This window comes from Triturus cristatus, chromosome 9, assembly GCF_964204655.1.
Source record: "Triturus cristatus chromosome 9, aTriCri1.1, whole genome shotgun sequence".
Lineage (NCBI taxonomy): Eukaryota > Metazoa > Chordata > Amphibia > Caudata > Salamandridae > Triturus > Triturus cristatus.
Window position 1 is genome coordinate 212,463,871 of NC_140592.1, and position 18,590 is coordinate 212,482,460.

The 18,590-nt window shown below is 41.2% G+C and overlaps 1 protein-coding gene across 2 annotated transcripts in view; it reads left to right on the forward strand.

Annotated features, from left to right (window-relative positions):
- FAM3D (FAM3 metabolism regulating signaling molecule D) overlaps positions 1-18,590 on the forward strand; it is a 517,653-nt gene that overhangs the window by 242,084 nt on the left and 256,979 nt on the right. The window contains exons 3-5 of one of the 2 annotated variants that reach the window (XM_085624737.1): positions 15,625-15,771; positions 15,864-15,920; positions 16,817-16,924. In XM_085624737.1, coding sequence (XP_085480863.1) covers positions 15,625-15,771; positions 15,864-15,920; positions 16,817-16,924 — 312 coding nt within the window. The remainder of the gene's footprint in view (positions 1-15,624; positions 15,772-15,863; positions 15,921-16,816; positions 16,925-18,590) is intronic. The other variant, XM_085624738.1, reaches the window with a different exon arrangement.

Genomic DNA, 18,590 nt, shown 5'->3' on the forward strand with positions numbered 1-18,590 from the left:
CTGTGAAAAGAGTACTGTCACCTTGCACATGGAATAGTGGTGAACACAACACAAGGTTTTTCACATATCAACAAAATTCACATCACCAACATGTTCCATAGTGTTGTGTGTTACCTTCAGCTACCTCTGGCTTTTTGCCCATCTGCACTTTACACCTGGGGTTTTTGAGCTTAAAGTTACAACGTCAACAGCAACATTTCAAGCCCCTGAATGCAATGTGATATCTGTTAAAAGGTGATGACTGACGAAGTGAGGAATTTGCTATCAGAACACTATGAATGTGCAACAGTGGAACCACCTTAATGTAGTAAGGCAAAGAATGCCGAAAGGCAGTGGCAAGCATACTCAAAACATAAAGTTTCAGATGCCCTAGAATGCAGGGCTTCAATGCAAAAAATGTTAACGTGTTCACAAGTACTATACTGCTGGCAGGTTTGCATACCCCTAAAATGTCAAAATATCCAGTAAGGAGCAGGCAAATGACTCCCAATTGTGTCCATTAATGAATTTATTAGAGCATTTGACTCATGATTAAGTGTGAGAGGTAATGCAATGTGAGCAGGAGTCTTGAGATATGTATGTGAGTGGGAGTGCAATACACAGACTTTCTTTGATTAAAACAGCCTACTAATCCATTGAAAACACGGCCAATGGGAAGATACTTCATACCCTCCATTACTTCTCCTTTAAATTAAATATGTGATTTATAACAATTGCAGCATAAAAACAAAATTTTTTGTAAACACTGGAATTGAAAGCTTTGTGTCTATTTTAGGTGATAGGGACCTGAATAAACGCTGATAAACACTGATTTTAAAAGGTTTGGAAAACACTTATAAAACACCAGTGAAATTCATAAAACATAAACACTGAAAACAGGACAGCCTGCATGTTTCTGGTTGGTTGATTTCTATCCCTCCACTGCTGATGTGAGTGGTCTTTTTCTTATTTTGCTTTCTGCATCTAAGGGAGGACATCACTTTCCTTTATCTCTTCAGCCCCACTTCATAATTTTATTTATTCATTTTTTCTGTTTAGTGATGGCACTGCAGCCTTCTTTCAGTCCACTCATGTTAGGGAATTTGCTCCCTTCATGCCTTCATCTTCCCCTGCCTCTCGCCTACTGCTCCCTGCTCTTATTGTTCTATTTTTTTTATTTCTACAAGGGCCCAGAAGCTACATGTTGCAACCAGGCAACATTTTTTTGTGACATTTGATTTCCCTCCCACTACTCATGCCATTAACATCCACCTGCCTACTTTCACCCATTCTCTAATGATTTTGTACCATTTTTTTTAAATGTGCAAAAGGCCAGCAACTAGATGCTACTACCAGGTCCACCATTGTGCAATATCTGCCCCATGCTTGTTTAGTTTCTGATTTGTTCAGCTGCCTTATTGAAACAGTAAATTAATACTAAAGTAAAAAGATGGCCACTGAATTGTCAATCTTTGAATAATATTTCCTTTGCTTAAAGATGCCCACTAGGTGTGGTCACAAAAGTGTGGCACCCGTCAGGGAAAGGATATTTCTTGAAGCAAAAAAAATATTCCTCAGCGATGGCCACTGGCATACACATGCATCCGTTGTGGCAATCTTTGAAAGATTTTTCTTTTTGCTAATATATAAATCCTTTCAATATTGCAGCCCAAAAAAAGCATTGGTGAAGGTTTTTACTGGAGCGACCTATTGGCTTGGCCAATATTCATTAAATATTTGAGAACAAACTTTGTTTAATATAGAGAGATTTTTATTTAATTAGACATATCAAGTGTTTCCTTTATGTGGCAGTATGCATTATCTTTGTTCGGTCTGTAGTAGGTCTCCTGTAATTCTGCACTATTTCTTTGGTGAGTGCTAAAAGTGGCCTACTGTGGGTGTGTGCTTTTCTGCTATTGTGGCCTATGCGTTCATCAGTTCTTTTCCTCAGTGGGCTATAAAATTCAGTCATCTCTACATATGACATGGAGTGGCGTGCGGCAGTCAATCCTCCTAAGTGGCCTGACATAGGGAGTGAGGGAGTAAGGGCGTTGACGTGTCAGGGACACTATGTATATGGAGGGGGTCTTTATGTGCAGTTCATCTCCCGTTCATTCTCCCATCCACACTCTGTTCACTCACACACCGTTCATTTCCTCAACGCATTCTGTTCTCTACCTACACCCAGCCTTCTCCCTTTGCCCTGTTTATTCTCAAGTGGACCCTGCATTCTTGCCATGCACTCCCTCTCTCTCTCTCTCTCTCTCTCTGTCCTTCACCTGCACCCTGGACACTGCTGCTGCATTTGATGTTTGGCCCATATGCGGTCACCTACAACCTTAACTTTCCTCCTGCACACAGCAAACCCTGGGATACTTTTCCTCTTCAGCCTGTTCTACACTTGCATGCATCAGCACTGCTTTCCATCTTCACCCTGTATCCCTGTTATTCTCTTGAACCTTGCTCAATGCTTCCCATTCACCACTCTCCCATGAAAACGTTTCTGCACTCCTCCAGCACTCTTCTGTGTAGCCTGCACTGCTCTTCCAATATACTTGTAGTGCACTTCCCAGTATTGCTCTTCATTTGAACCTGCCACAGCTCTCCACTTCACGCTTTAATTCTAATTCTCTGTGCTATATCCTACAATCCCTTGCACCCTCACCTTTGCTCCCATAGTACACAGTGCTGCACTCCTGTGCTGCTGTCGACCTATATGTTGTAATTTCCTGAATCTTGGCTATTTTCTTTATTCTATACTTCCTAGTCCTGGTGTTTCTATTAGTGATCTCATGGATTGCCTTCCTCTCCTAAGTACTTTAATTTGTTGGTACTCTTGAAGCTCTCAGTTTGATCTGTAGTGAGGCTAATGTTTGGCTAGGGTGCATCTCTTATGTGTGCTAGAGATGGTCTAAAATGTATATGTGCATTTTCTTCTATGGCAGGCACCTCCTCCTCTGGTCTTCACCCCATTCCTAAGGAATATAAATGGTACTGCATATTCACGCTTGGTTAGAGCTCTCTGCTAGAGATTTCAAGGTGCTTCCAGTGTAGCTGTCATACCTACCAGTCTGATGGACCGGACATATCTTCCACACTTCATACAGATAGAAAGTTCAGCACTCCTGGCAATCTCACTACTCCACCTCCTTTTATGTTGAGACTGGAAGGTCTGCTGATTTAATACATGACCTGAAAAATGTAAGCAGCCCTCAAATCTCTCAGATAATCTTTTCCTAATTTTGCACTCCACTACACCTAGCTATATTCAAGCTACATACATACTTAAACATAAAAAATGACTGCCTTTTTGTGGATGATTCTTGCACAAATCTCATGTTTTCTTCTATGACCCATCTGTACTGAGTTCTATAGCATAGTAGGAATTTTAAAAAGAGGCTCAGAAGTAGAAGAAGCTGCCTTCAATCTAATAGAGCAATTGAAAAATATTTCTTTTTTTAATAGTGTTCCTGCCATGTAGATGTTCTGCTCTTTGGTACCACCATCTTCCCTGGACTCTTTGAACTAGACAGAGGAAGTGTATGTGTCAGAGACTCTATCTCTGTATGTTCTCCCACTTCATTTTCAGTTCTCCCTTGCAACCAGCATTCTGCCCAAGCATCCTATGTTCACCTCAAGTACGGTTCTTTCTTCCCTTGCATTTTCCCTTATATTCTGCACTTACCCCACTTGCCCTCCCTGCTACCTTCCAAGTGTGCCCTGCAGTTACCCTCCTGCACCATCCTCATCTGTTCGCCCCTGTGTCCTGTGCTGCTCTCTCCTATTCTCTGATTTGCTTTCCCACTCCAGTTTGCTTTTCCCCATACATGCTGCACTGCACTCCTTTGTACCATTTCCCACGCTCCTCGTGCATTGCTATTCCCTTGCACACAGTACTGCACTCTCCTCCATTAATAACTAGCTCCCTTTTAACCTGTATTTTACCCCTAATCCTGTTATGTTGTTCCCAGGCACCATCTGCTGCTCTTTTTCTGAATGTTGCTGTGCAGCTCCCTTTGCTGCTGAACTCCTGAATATTTCCTTCCATTGCTCCCTCTGTACACTGAGTTTCATAAGGGCCTTCTTATTCGTTACCCTTGTGTGATTTGTATTTCTCTCTCTGCTTTTTTAATATTGTTTCCCTGAATCAATTGTTAGTACTTTGTGTGACCTCCTTGTACCTTGGAATGGTTGCCTGTCAACCAATCATCTTATTTATATACTCTAACAAAGACCTATGTATAGCAATGAAGCACTGTATTTCAACAAAGACGCGTATTCAAACTAAAGGGTCATTTACACTTTTCTAAGAGGTAAAAGCTGGGTCATCTGCCTGAGGCCAAGATTTGGCATTACCTTTTTCGTTCCATATTTAATGGGGACCAAGAGTTGTTTGTATGTTGACCTCATCATCCTACTTCAACAGGAAGGAGTGAAGTCAGTGACTTCCTAGGAATTACAGTGCGTAGGTCAGTGTAATTCTAGGCACTACAGGGAGCCAGCTCACCCTCGTGAGAGCAGAAGAAATATGAGTAGTCTTTTGATAAACTCGACGACTGCTTTTACTGCGGTGTTGCTTACCACTCATTGATAATGGCTTCAGAGATCCTAACCAGCAGGGCATACCCTTTAATCGATTTTTGAACCTTTACTGTCCCTACCACTGGTGGCTCTATCTTTCTGGGAGAGCAGCTGCTAAGTCATTTCTGGTATTTAGAGATGGTAGAAAACATGATGACTTGTAGTTTATTCGAAAGTCCTTATTCCTTAGTCCTTATTCCTTACTTGAAATTTACAATCGGATCTAAAATGCTTTAGCCAAATAAATCAAAAACTCTGTTTATCTCTGTTTTTGATGCTTTCAAACATGATTTATTTATCGCGTGACGGATGATGATGTACTGCAATGATTTTAGCTGAGCCACGTGGGCCACCCCCTGTCTATCTCTCTGATCTGTTAAAAGGGTGACTGAGATCCCCTCCACCTTTGATAGCCTAGGCAATGATGTTGGGTGGTCAAGGGTGTCAAACACTAAAGAGAGGTCCAAGAGCATGAGGAGGGCAAGTTCCCCCAAGTCCACAATTTTCAGGCTAGTGGATTGCACATCAACCAGAGCTGTGGTTGCTTCCCTATAAAGATACAAGCATGACTACTTGTCACCAAATATACCATTGAATTTTGCATGTCCCTATGGCTGCATGATGACTGGTGGCTCCATAATTCCTAGTAGCCACGGTAGGTTAGTGATCAGGTGATGGTTTGTGGGGTCCAAGGAGCGGAGTCAAGCTTTTTTCAAAGTCCCACAATTCTTTCAGATTGGTTGGAATCAAACCCTCCCTGAAAGAACTGTTGACGATGCCCATTTTGAAACTGATCTTGATGCGTACAGCCTTCTTTTATTAAACAAAAAGGGCATGGATCTTGTAGTAATTCACTGCAAAGGGAATTATTTGAAAGATGAGTTTATTAGTTGAAAGACTACACAGCTGTGGATCATCACCTGCCATGAACAGCCTGGCAGCAGTAGAAGCAGTTACAGAGCCAGCACTTTGAATGATAACATTCTCAACATTAACAAGATACTGTGACATCAAAGCAACAGCAGAGCAGAATCTTAGAATACAATATACCTCCCTTTCTCCAACCAAATAACATAATAAAGAAACAACAAATACAAAACGGAATAAAGTACAAAGAAATAAAAACACAGTAACTAGCTAAATGAGAAGATTATTTGCGAAACCTTCTGGGTGTAACTATTATCCTGGAACTTTTCCTACGCTCAAGGGGAACAGGAGGAGAACAATCCTCTTGACCATTTAATATGGGACTATGTCTAGTTTTAACAACTTTAGAAATATTCCACCAATGACCCCCTTCCACTTGGACAGAATTGTTACCAATCTTGATGACCTTGATAGGTTTACCATACTTACGCTTCCCTTTCTTGGAATGCACAGGAATCATATTGTGAACAAAATCACCATTACAAAGGTAAACAACCTTGGCACCTCTCTTTTTGTCAAACAAAACCTTTTGCTTAGTTTGGACAGTTTCAGAGTTAATTTTAACAATTTCCATTAGAGACTCAACATCGGACCAGATCTCAACCGTCTCCTCATCCGCGCTGGCCTGAAACACATATTGGCCCTCCTTCCCCTCAGAAGCTCGAACGGGGAAACTTTAGTAGATGAGTGGGGAGTTGTCCTGTAAAACCAAAGCATACTCTCTAATGATTTTTCAACATCATGGTGACCACTTACAGCCCACCTAACACACTTACCCACAACCTGATTCATTCTTTCCACAAGTCCATTAGTCTGTGGGCGATAAAGAGAGCTCTTCAGATGTTTTACACTATTAGAGGTCAGGAAGAATTCAAATTCTTCACTCACAAATTGAGTTCCATTGTCTGAAACAAGGAACTGGGGAAACCCTTCTCTCAGAAAGACCTCCTTCAAAAACTTTATAACACTAGTGGAGCTGGCTTCTTTGACCAATTTAATCTCAGGCCATTTTGAAGCATAATCCATCAACACTATAATGTACCCCTTTCCCATGGGAAAAACCTCGTAAGGCCACATGACATCAACACCCAGTTTGACCAAAGGTCCAGAAGGACACTCAATGGGTAAAAGAGGAGGAGTAGTAACCTAGAAATGTTTCTCAGCCGAGCAATATACAGGACAGTTTTCCACCATAACACCAATTTCAACATCCATACTTGGCCACCAGAAATCTTTACAAACACATCTTTTAGTGAGGGTGGACCCCAAATGTCCCTCATGAGCTTTTTTGATGATGATGATGGGCCTAAAAGAATGGGGTGGAATAAGTTTGTCACACCTCATTAAAGGACCATCCTCTAATGAAAGTTCAGATTCAACCTTCCAGAAAGGCTGTAAAACAGAAGACAAAGCCCTTTCTCTAGGCCACCCTTCTCTGACAAACTTACACACTTGTTGGAGAAGATCATCTTCTAATAAAGCCTTCCTCCATTTATCTTCAGAACCAAGGGCAAGATCAGAGATATCTATGGAGGCCACAAAACAATCTTCCACATCCTCCTTATACAGTTCTTAAAAGCTGATACCTTCACAACAATCACTGCTTTGAGGGAACCGAGAAAGAAATTCTGCCCTCCCATTTTTCCCACCAGAAATGTGCAACACATCAAATTGATATTGTAGGCGCTTGCAAACCATCCTGGTAATCCTGGGGGTACAGCACTTACTGGGACCGGAAACCAAGATAGAAACTAAAGGTTTGTGGTCCGTAATAAGTTTGAACTGCTTTCCCCACACATAAGGGCGATATTTTTCAATGGCCCACAAACAAGCAATTAACTCCTTCTTAATAACCGAATATTGGACTTCAGCACATCTTAACACCCTGGATGCAAAAGCAACGGTGTTTTCCTTGTCACCACAACTTTGTGTGAGGATGGCCCCTAATCCAACCTGACTAGCATCCACAGCTATACAACATGGTAATTCAGGGTCAAATGGAGCAAGGGCATCACTTCTTTTAAGAGATGACTTGACAGCATTGAATGCAGTGTCACACTCTGCGGACCAATCAAACTTGACACCGATTTTAAGCATGTTACTAATAGGAATAAATCTAGAATAGTATTCGAATAAACCTAGCAGAGACTTGACACCAGTCTTGTCTTTAGGTACAGGAGCATTAGAAATTGCATCAATAAGACCCTGTCTAGGTTTAATGCCCTCATGTGATAGCAGATGCCCGAGATATTCAATCTCTCTACAAAGGAACTTACATTTTTCAGTCTTTAGAACAACACCATTTAAAAAAAAAAAATATTGAGTAGTTTTCTGAGGATACTGTCATGAGAGTCGTTGTCTTTGGCATGAATAAGGACATCATCTTGAAAGACAAGCAACCCTTCAACTCCTCTCAGCAAATTCTGCATAACCCTCTGGAACACAGATGCAGCGGAGGCAAGCCCAAAAGGCATCCTCCGATATCGAAAAGTTCCCAGAGGGGACATAAAAGCAGTAAGAGAGCGTGATTCGGGATGCAGCTCAATTTGGTGATATGTGGTAGCCAGATCTAGATTTAAAAACACATAGGAACCCTTGACACTGGTGAATAAATCCGTGATTCTAGGCAGAGGATGTGAGTCTACCCAGATCTCTTTGTTGAGGGATCTGAGATCAACGCACACGTGCAACTGCCCATCACGTTTGCGATCTACAACCAGTGGTGACAACCATAGAGATTACTCAGTTGGTTCGATGATACCCTTGTCACATAGAATCTTGAGCTGTTTATTTAAGTCATCTCTAATACTAAATGGGACACTCCTAAGTTTGTGCTTGACTGGCATAGCACCATCCCTTACAATAATTTTATGCTTGAACCCTGATATTTTTCCAAGAGTTTGACCACAAACAGAAGGAAACTCGACTTTCCATTTGATACCTTCATCTTCACATGTAACAAGCATAACTTGCTCTTTTGTTCCTGGCTTGAGTACCATACTAAACAGGCCCTGGTGGAACCACCCAAGGATGTTCAACTCTTTGACGGCAACATACATTTTTCCTCTGATCCTTCTACCTTTAAACATCAAGATATCTTCAATGAAACCAACAAGCTCAATTTTGTGTCCCTCATAAGAGACAGGAGGACAATCTGGAGGAAATAACTCCTTGTCACCCCATGTTTCAGTGAACAACTTTTGAGTTATCATGGTGATTCTGGCACCAGAATCACCAACAGTTGTCGTTTTTTATCTCCAACAAGAATCTCAACAATGAGATCAACACACATGGAGGGATTCCCAGTCAGAGGTTCACTTGTGACATCACTTGAAGCAGAATCATCCATAACAACAGAGATGACTTCAGGATCGGATTCATCATCTGACTCCATAACACAAGCTACACTCTTTTTTTTGAATCTCTTCTTCAGACACACTTTAGAATAGTGACACGTCTTTTGCACATAACATTAGAAGCAGGACATTTGCTGCCCTTGGTGTGAGGAACGCGACCACATCGGAGACACATGTTGTTGGGAATAGTGAAATCAGATTTAGATTTGATAGGATTACTTATACTATATTTAGCAAACTTTTTTTTAGATTTGTTAGTGACTCCAATCGCATTTACATTCTCCACAGGTTTCTCATCAAGTTCTTTAAGAGAAACTTGTGAAATTTCAATACTTTTTGCAACTTTAATCGTCTCATCAAGAGACGGGTTTCCCATAGCAAATAGTTTCTGTCATATATGCTTATCCCTGCATTGACAGACGAATTGGTCTCTGATAAGTTGTTCAGTAAAGTTCTCAAAAATACATACTGAAGCTAATCTCCTAAGAACAGAGATGTAAGCATCAACGTCTTCCCCATCAGTTTGCTTTCTCTGAAAGAATTTATGCCTTAAGACCATTAAACTGGGTTGTTTGTCGAAGCGAATTTTCAGTTTTTGTACAACTGTTAGGTATTCATCCAAAACTTCATTGGCATTGGGAACTAATTCCAGGAGATGCTTAAAAATTGCCCTTCCCTCGAATCCTAACGAGTTAAGCAAAAGACACTTTTTCCTTTCTGAAGAAAATCTTAAAGCTCCAATGGCACCCAAATAGGTTTCAAACGCATCAAACCAAACGCCCCATTTTACAGGTGGCTCCCCTGGATTATCAAGGAATTATGGAGGTGGGGATATTGCTTGCATGGTGCACATGGTAAAATACAAAGAATAAAGTAGACACAATATTCATTTTGGGGAATAAAAAGTGTGCAAATCATCATCATCATCATCATCATCAAAATCTTTATTTCGGCCACAAAGGCCATAAAAGTACAAATGCACTATGCACAACATACAATTCATCATTATACAATAAATAAATTCAAACAGCATAATAAAATCAGAATTTGTACATAAGATACAATAAAGGAATGTGAAACACATTTAGACTTGTTGCTTAATTACAGAAAATTCTGCGTTTGATCCACATACCATTTAAAAAACGGGAGACTGCAAAAACAATCGGAGGGAGGGTATCATATTTCAGTACTCTTAAAGCATTTTCACAGTCTCTAAATCCCAGATTTTTACAAATGGGTTTTACCCAACGATTACATAACTGATGGTACACTGGACAAAAGTAAAAAACATGTTTTTCATTTTCCGTTCGAAAACCACAGGCAGGGCAATCAGTATTTTTATTTGGCTCCCATTTGGTGGTAAAAGACCTAAGTGGTAGACTGCCTATTCTCAGCTGGAAGTACAACTTCCTAGCAACAGCAGGAAAAATCAGATCAAGAAATTCCTCCCTCCTATAGTCAACTTTAATTTCGAGAAACTGGGCAGTCAATCTACCAACACCAGAATTCACATGAAGGCTCATAAGATTATAGTGCCTATACTGGTCTACCAGATTTGCCCTTGAAATTGCCAAACATGAAACCTCCGGGGAACCCCATAATTCTGGGAGACCAATCTTGTCACATGTATCCCTAATATGGGTTAACCAGGGGATTTTCTTATTTTTAATTTGGGACCAAACCCCCTTAAATTCTTCCCGAAAAGAACCCAGCTCCGGAGAGGACCAGAGTCTCTTCCAATAAATCACTGGTCGTAACGCCACCTCCTCATCCATAGGTACCAACCCTAAGTCAAGCCTGATGGGAACCAACGGGGTGCTTAGGGGCAGGCCCAACAGATTTCTCATAAAGGAGTGTTCAATCCTGGTTAGGCTTGGAGGCTTACAATATCCCCATAATTCTGCTCCATAAATGGACGCTACTCTAGCTTGTGTCTTATAAATTTCTACAACTGGCGCAACAGGCTTAAAGACCGAACCTCTAAACAGCTTAGACATTCCTCCTACAATTTGGGTCAGTCCAAACGTCTTAACTCGCTCAAGCGGAATACCGTTCAAAACTGGATTCGGGCGTGTATGCTTGGGAGGATTAAGGATCATAAACTTCGTTTTAGCTAAGTTGATCTCCAGACCTCTTTCCGTACAAAAGTCCACAAAGCCGTCTAAATTACGCTGAATGCCGGCAGATGTTCGGGACAACAACAAGGTGTCGTCGGCAAACATCAATGCCGGTACCCTACCAGTGGCGAGTCTTGGGGCATCAGTGTCCTTAATGCCTTCAAGATGGTTAATAAGCCCATTAATATACAGACAGAACAGGGTAGGCACCAACACGCATCCCTGGCGAACTCCTCTGTTCACTTGGAAACGTGCAGACAGTTCTCCATATTTCCCACATCTAACCTGGGCAAAATTTTCCATATGGAGCCTTCTCAGAACATCCAGAAGATACGGAGGGATGTTAAGTTCCTGTAGAACTCTCCACAGATTTTCTCATGGCACCAGGTCAAATGCTGACGTCAGGTCAACGAAGATGAGGTAGAGGCTGCCACCCTCCACACTCACAGTTTTCCAATAGAGGACCTGGAGTCGAAATAACTGATCGATAGTTGAAGTGCCCTTTCTAAAACCCGCCTGCAGGATACTCAGTATGTCATTATCCTCCTCCCAAGTCTGAATTCTATCCAGAATTATACGTCCAAGCAACTTCTGGGTAATATCGATCAGACTAATTGGCCTATAATTCGAGGGTTGTAGTGGACATCATTTTTTATAGATAGGCACAATCTCTGCTCCACGCCAGGTCTCTGGCGGTTCCGCGCCTAGTAGTATAGAGTTAAACAAGACACAGAGATAGGGAGCCCATACTTTAGGTTCTGACCGATAAAGATCGCCTGAGATCCTATCTAGGCCTGGTGCTTTATTGGGTAAAAGTTTATGAATGGCAGTTTCCACCTCCATTATCGTAATTACCGGAACATCCTCTGCACGGTACTCAAAAAGGGGATATTGAGCAATTGAAGCTGCTTGGTTGGAGCCTATACATGAGTACAAGTTCCCAAAATGATCTTCCCAGGCAGCTGGGGCCATGTTAGAAAGTGTTATCGTCTCGTTTTCTTTCCTGAAGCGGCACGCAGTAATGCAGAAGAAGTCCCTGAAAGTGTGTGAATCACTGTGATGCACACATTGAAATGTAGATGTTGAAAATTTGAAGAAAAATTAAAGTGTGAATAATAGGATCACATAGGAACACACTAGGAATCAAATACAGCTGAAATGGTGTGCGAATCACCGAGGTTTGCATAGAAACGTGTAGAAAATATTGAGTTGAGACATGATGATGCTGTTCAAATGGTGTGCTAATCACTGAGGTACGCATATGAACGTGTAGTTAAAATTGAGTTAAGACGTGATGGCGCTGTTCAATACATAAGAAAAGACATCGCAGAAGAAACCTTTGTTGAAATTTGCCATGGAAACGTAGGAACGCACTAAGCAGTAATGCGCATGCACAGATTCATGTGTGTCATAGAGGAGAGTTACCAAGGTAACTTAATAAGAGGCTGAGCGGAAATGCGCAAGCACAGGCTCGAGTGCATTGAAGAGTAAACAGGCTCGTGTGCGGTGAAGAGTAAAGTGCGCAAGGCGATAGGAGTGTGCATGCATTGGCTTGTGCGTGTCTGTCCAGGTTGGGCACGCGATGAAACAAATTGCCAAAAATAGGCAAAACAACAAAAAATAGAGAAATATGACCCACTTGAGGTGTGGGAAGAGTGAGACCGGGAGCAGACTTCACTCACTTGAAAACGCCAAACAAGCGAAGGTAACAAGGGACAGCAAGAGTCATCAGAAACTCCGTGGAGACAAACAGAGGCACTGCAGCTCTCACCGGAAACCAAGCAGAACAGCACAGTTGTTGGAAAGCATGATCTTGGTGCCACAAATGGAGATGAAACCGACGTGGAGCTGGTGCAGTATCTGATGGTGATGAACAGGAGCAGGCAGGCAAATTCCAACAGGTGCGATGAAAAAGAGTGTTAGATAAGAATAATGACAAAATTGTCCATTAAAGATGTTGAGGCTGGTTGATGGCTGGAATATAATAAGCATAGACAGGTGACCTTGTTTGAGTGTAGAGGAGATTTGATGATTGAAGATGCAGATGAGACTGTAAGAAGAGGAGCGCTCATGCTGTGGGCTCTGCTGTGTAGTCAAATCATCGCCAGAAATTTGTGGTAATTCACTCCAGAGGAAATTCTTTGAAAGATGAGTTTATTAGTTGAGCGACTACACAGCTGTGGATCGTCACCTGCCATGAACAGCCTGGCAGCAGTAGAAGCAGTTACAGAGCCAGCACTTTGAATGATAACATTCTCAACATTCACAAGATACTGTGACATCACAGCAACAGCAGAGCAGCATCTTAGAAAACAACATATCTCCTTGAAAAAAGTGAGTTTGGAAGACATATGATATTCAACATTTCCTCTGGAGACATCTCTTGACTAAGGCACACTGCCAAAAAAGAGAAACTTCAAGTCAACATCTTGAACGACATGTGCAGTGGACACAGTGAGCCCGATTCACAAAGGTAAACTGTGACGAAAGTCTAACTTTACGACTTTCGGTGTTCACAAAGGGCCTGTACGAGTAGTAAAGTTAGACCTTTCCCTCAGTTAAACGTTAGTTTTGGTCTTAAGTTTAACTGACATCAAAAAATTAAACTTAAGACCAAAACTTAAGTTTAGCTGAGACAGAAGTCTAACTTTACTACTCGTAAATGCCCTTTGTGAATACCGAAAGTGGTAAAGTTAGACTTTTGTCTCAATTTACCTTTGTGAGTCAGGCCTAGTATTTCTCGCTCTCTTATTCTAGAAATAGCGCAGGGCAGTATTACAGCAATTATCAGGTGGTTTAACAGTCACTGTTGTAGATTTCGAGTTAGATGTCACTTAGAATCTGAATGTATTGTGTGCAGGTTGATAGGTTTTCTTTGGATACTGTGCCCGCAATAGCTACGAAGAAATAAATATCACCCACCCTGCACAAAAGTGAGTTTTACATGAACAACTCAATACGTTTTTTAACAAAGGCCGCATAACAATGAATAAGAGGCAGATGTATAAAACCCTTTTACAGCCCCAAACTGTGCATTTCGCAAACTAACAGGATTTAAGAACCCACAATGTTTTTTTTACAATGTACTATACTCTTTATCCAATTCGGAAAAGGTTTTCTATTCGTAAAATGGCTTTTGAGACACATATCAAATCGCAATTCAGAGAGGGTATGAAAGGGGCGTCCAATCCTATTTGTCAACTGCAAAGTGATGCAATAGTTGCCACCATTGTAGTTGCAATCACTTGAAAAGTTACCAGAACCTCCAAGAAAGTGGACTGTCTACTTCTTATTGGGCGCCCTCATGGTGGGTGCCAAGTAACGTGTGGTCTATGGGATAAGTGCATGCCTCACCAATGTTTTCCCAAATGGAAACACTTTTTAAAAGCACCACTTGCCCCTTGATGCATGACCTGCCTTCAAATAAAAATCTTTTCTGGTTTAAAATGGAATCGCAAGGATGGGGTATCTGCTGTTCTTGCAGGCCATCTCTACTATCTTCATAGCCATTTGCACTGGATCGAATAAAAAGCAACCTGCCTAATTAATATTCTATTTCTGCTTCAGTTTGCTGTTCACTTACCATGTGGTAGAGCGTCAATGCCTACTATCTTGCTCATTTAAATTGGATGGATGATCACACCGTTCCATCTCCATTGTACATACATGAATGTGTTACTTCACTCTACAGCATCATACACGACATGTGTGTACTGTTTACCTTGATGTACCATACACAACTCTGTATTATAGACTTCATGTTTGTTTAACCTCCCACACATGTCCTTGTCTGTTTTTGTTGTAAATTTCCCAAGTTTGGATGGGGCTAATTACCCTAACAATGTATTTATTGAAATTGTCACACATGATGTTAAAGTTTCTTACACTACATGTCCTTGTCTGTGTGTTAATGCCGCATCTATTTTCACCGTAATATTCCTAAGTTTGGCTCGGGAAAATCACCATAATTATTGTAATTGCTACATATGATGTAATGTAATTTTCACACATGACGTTAAGGCTTCCTAAACCAAATGTTGTTGAAACATTACAAACACTTGTACTTGTTTGACAGAATTACCTTATTTAATTAAGTACCATTACGCATTCATTGTGATTGCCACACGCGATTCCGACGTGTGACCTATGTATTAGTCTGTTTTTTAACATTGTATTGAGGAATCCAGTTTATGTCCCGTGCGAGCTTATACCTATTGGTTTTGCCGCTCCCGGGTCGTATGCAATTGTATATTCGGTGGTTTAAACATGTACTGTAATGCCACTGCACAGCACCCTACTAATTTCACAGGAGCCCGTGCACCAATTCCTTAGAAATACGTGGTGTAAATCATGCCCATTAGTTTTCTTGAGCCACACGCTTATTATGTCTATTTTTTCTGGGTCCTGTAGGAAGTCTTTCTTCACCACACGGTGTACGTGCACGGCAGCCCGTAAAATACCCGCGTATTGTGTATGCTTTATAAACGGCATCTCTACGGCAGTCAGTCCCCTGCCGCTTCTCTGACAGATGATCCCCGGAGGTCTTCTTGAGCGTTCAAAACAAGGCATTGTTATGACCCTGGGCTTAGGCCTCAATCGCTCGTCTTTGCTCGGCTTTCCATTTTCCAACTGGGATTCTAAAACATGCCTCACTTTTATTTTAGGGCAAAACAGGGTGATTTTTTCAACAGATACCGGCATTATATTTCTGGAGCGAGCCTTCATTGTTAATACAATTCCTGTAAGAATAATACACACGGGCCCACCACCTACAGTGTCTGTGGCCTACCCCCTCCACGAGTGTGATGCGGGTAAGTGTGTGAGGACATCTACTTAATCACTAAAGTAGTCTGCGACCCTGATTCACTATGGGCCATCTAAATTATGCACCTTGATTCCACAGATTGTGCACTCGTGGAAGTTGGCAGCAGGGCTTTCCAACGTCAGGCACCTAAATTAGGTCAGTAACCGAGATACCCTTTAGATTCCACTGTTTTTAACCCTTGAGTCATCCTTGATACTATCTTTAACCATTACTTCTGTAGGTTGCCCCACTCCTCCCCTGTCCTGAGGAAGACCCGCATGCGGAGGTTCCGAAATACCCTCACGCCTTAGACGGGTCGAAACGTAGGCTTTTACCCCCTACAAAGGCCTGTACCATATGACACCACCACCCTGTCCCTTGAACTGATGATACATTTCTCTGCATCGTCATACAATCTGTTTTGACTAAAATAATGATGTTTACATGGACAGGCCTCAATCAACTGGTGCTAATGTTATAACCAGTTTTTTATGTTAAATCACTGAAACTTCTCCCCCCTTTTGAATTACCTTCATTTCTTGTTCTTTCTATCATGCACTAGAGCACACTTTTCACTTCCCTCCTCCCATCTGGAGCAACCTCCCTATATTTAACGATGTCCTAACATGTGTTTCTGATACTATGAATAAAATAGAGTTTTTATTTTAAACAGTGGGTATCTATATTTATTTTTTTCACAAGGTGCATTGTATATTGATTATTATATGCCGAATATGCTTCGGTATGCAAACTGGATTCAAAAACGTTTTGAGATTTATTGATAATAAAGGAGTCCAAGGACCAACTGTTGGTCTATATAATTAATATTCACAGGCAGGTCTTTTTGTGTCACCCTATTACTGGACATTTTATGCGAGTACATATTGGTCAGTAGGTCAGATCACAAAATGAAAGGCAGCTGCAATTTGCACCCACTTTCTTCGACCTGCCTGTTAGTTATATCTGGCCTCATGTGCAATTTGCTTTGTCACAGTGTTGCTAAATGCCATGGTTATTTCATGATTTTTAAAAGTTCTATAATTTTCTTCCAGGTCTGTTTCGTCTTGCGATGGTTCTGATCACATTAATTACAACATGGATGCTCACGCGTACATATTTTCAAACATATTTGAAATCGGACCCACTCAAAAGAGCTTTCGGTAAGATTATTTTAGTAAACATAGGACGTGTTAATCTGAAGTTTTAAATAGTATCTTTGGGGCCAAGTTTATTTTCGGCAGGAGACCTGTTTCTGCACCAGGGCAACGGAGTTCCTTCTCCGCCTACAATTAAATCGGCCCCTTTGTGGTGATTTAATGTTACAATGGTCATTTAATGTTGCAACAACACCAGACAGTACAAATTGTTATGTTTTTAATGTTAATTTAGGCCACTTAGTTTGATACAAAAGTGTTGCTTGGATAAACGTAAAATTTCAAATTAGAGTGGTGTGGCCAAACACAAGAGACTTTTATCCTTCATTAGAGATGAGACCACATGGAGGTATGTCACCCTTACAACGCAGCTTTACCATTCAGTGTTTACCACGCCGGTAAGTACAGTGCAGCCCATTTTAAAGGTACCTTTACAATGCAGTACTTTATAACTCAGGTAAGTTATTTTGTTTAAATGATATAGTAAACACACAAACACACACACATTATTTATTTATATTCCCTAAAAAACCAAAGGTTGTAGTAATGTCCAACTAACTATAACGTCCCTGAAACCTGTGTTTTTTTCAGGGAATTACTAAGGTTTTTTAAATGCTAATTTCTAACTATAACGTCCCTTGCCATTAATTTGACCTTGGGGATAAAATATAGAAAAGCCAACACAGTAATTGAAGAAAAAATTCAATAATAAAACTGAAAATGTAATTATGTACAGAGCATTGCATATAGTGAGAATTGCCTCATTGACTGAGAGCTGTTTATAGAAGGTCAAAAGTTCAGCATGCTTTAAAAACAAAGCGATCATCAAACAATCCGTGGAGCTTTAGACAAGCTTCCAGGGCGCGTTTCATTCATTATGTATTTTCCATGTAGTGCTTTCAGTACACTTTGTGATGTGCACTTCCATTGTCTGAGTAATAGCAACACATCTCCAGTTGGGGAAATGGGTGGCTGTTCGGTGGACAATGCTAGGTATAGTCCAGCTAAACTGACAGCAAGTTTTATCCTTCTCTTTCTGTTTGCTACCTCCCAATGCACACCACCCCACTATGCCACTGGGAAGTGTCCCTTTCATGTAATATTGTTAAATCACACTGTGTAATATTGCATGTCAGTAAATCCTTTTACAGATAATTTCCTGTGTTTTGTGAACAGAAATGGCTTCACAATATTAAAATGTCTATTTTTATATGTGAAGGTAAGATCCACAAGAAAAGGAGCTTCACTTTTAAACTGCTACGTGATTGGTGCAACCAGTAGCCTCTGGAGAGAAAGGTAGACAAAGGCTACGCCCCTTTCGCTAGCCCACGTTGAGCCACTCTGAAGAGCTTGGGTATCTAGGTATCTCCTTCATGTGTTTGATAAAATGGAAGATTCCTTTAATCGTCCCTTTAAAAACATGGCTCCTGAGAGTTCCACTTAGGTAATGGGCCATAGTCCTTATTTGCAAAATGCACCAGAATTGGGCAGTGGTGGCCGCTGCAGGTAAGCATGGTGGGGCGGGACGGGAGGAGGGTTGAAGTCGATGGAATAGGTAAATTAAATAAATAAATAAATCCTATTCCGTCATCTGTCTACATCCCCCCACCTCACCCATGCTTACCTGCACCTACCGCAGCTGGAAAAACCCTTGTCCGTATCCAGCACGCTG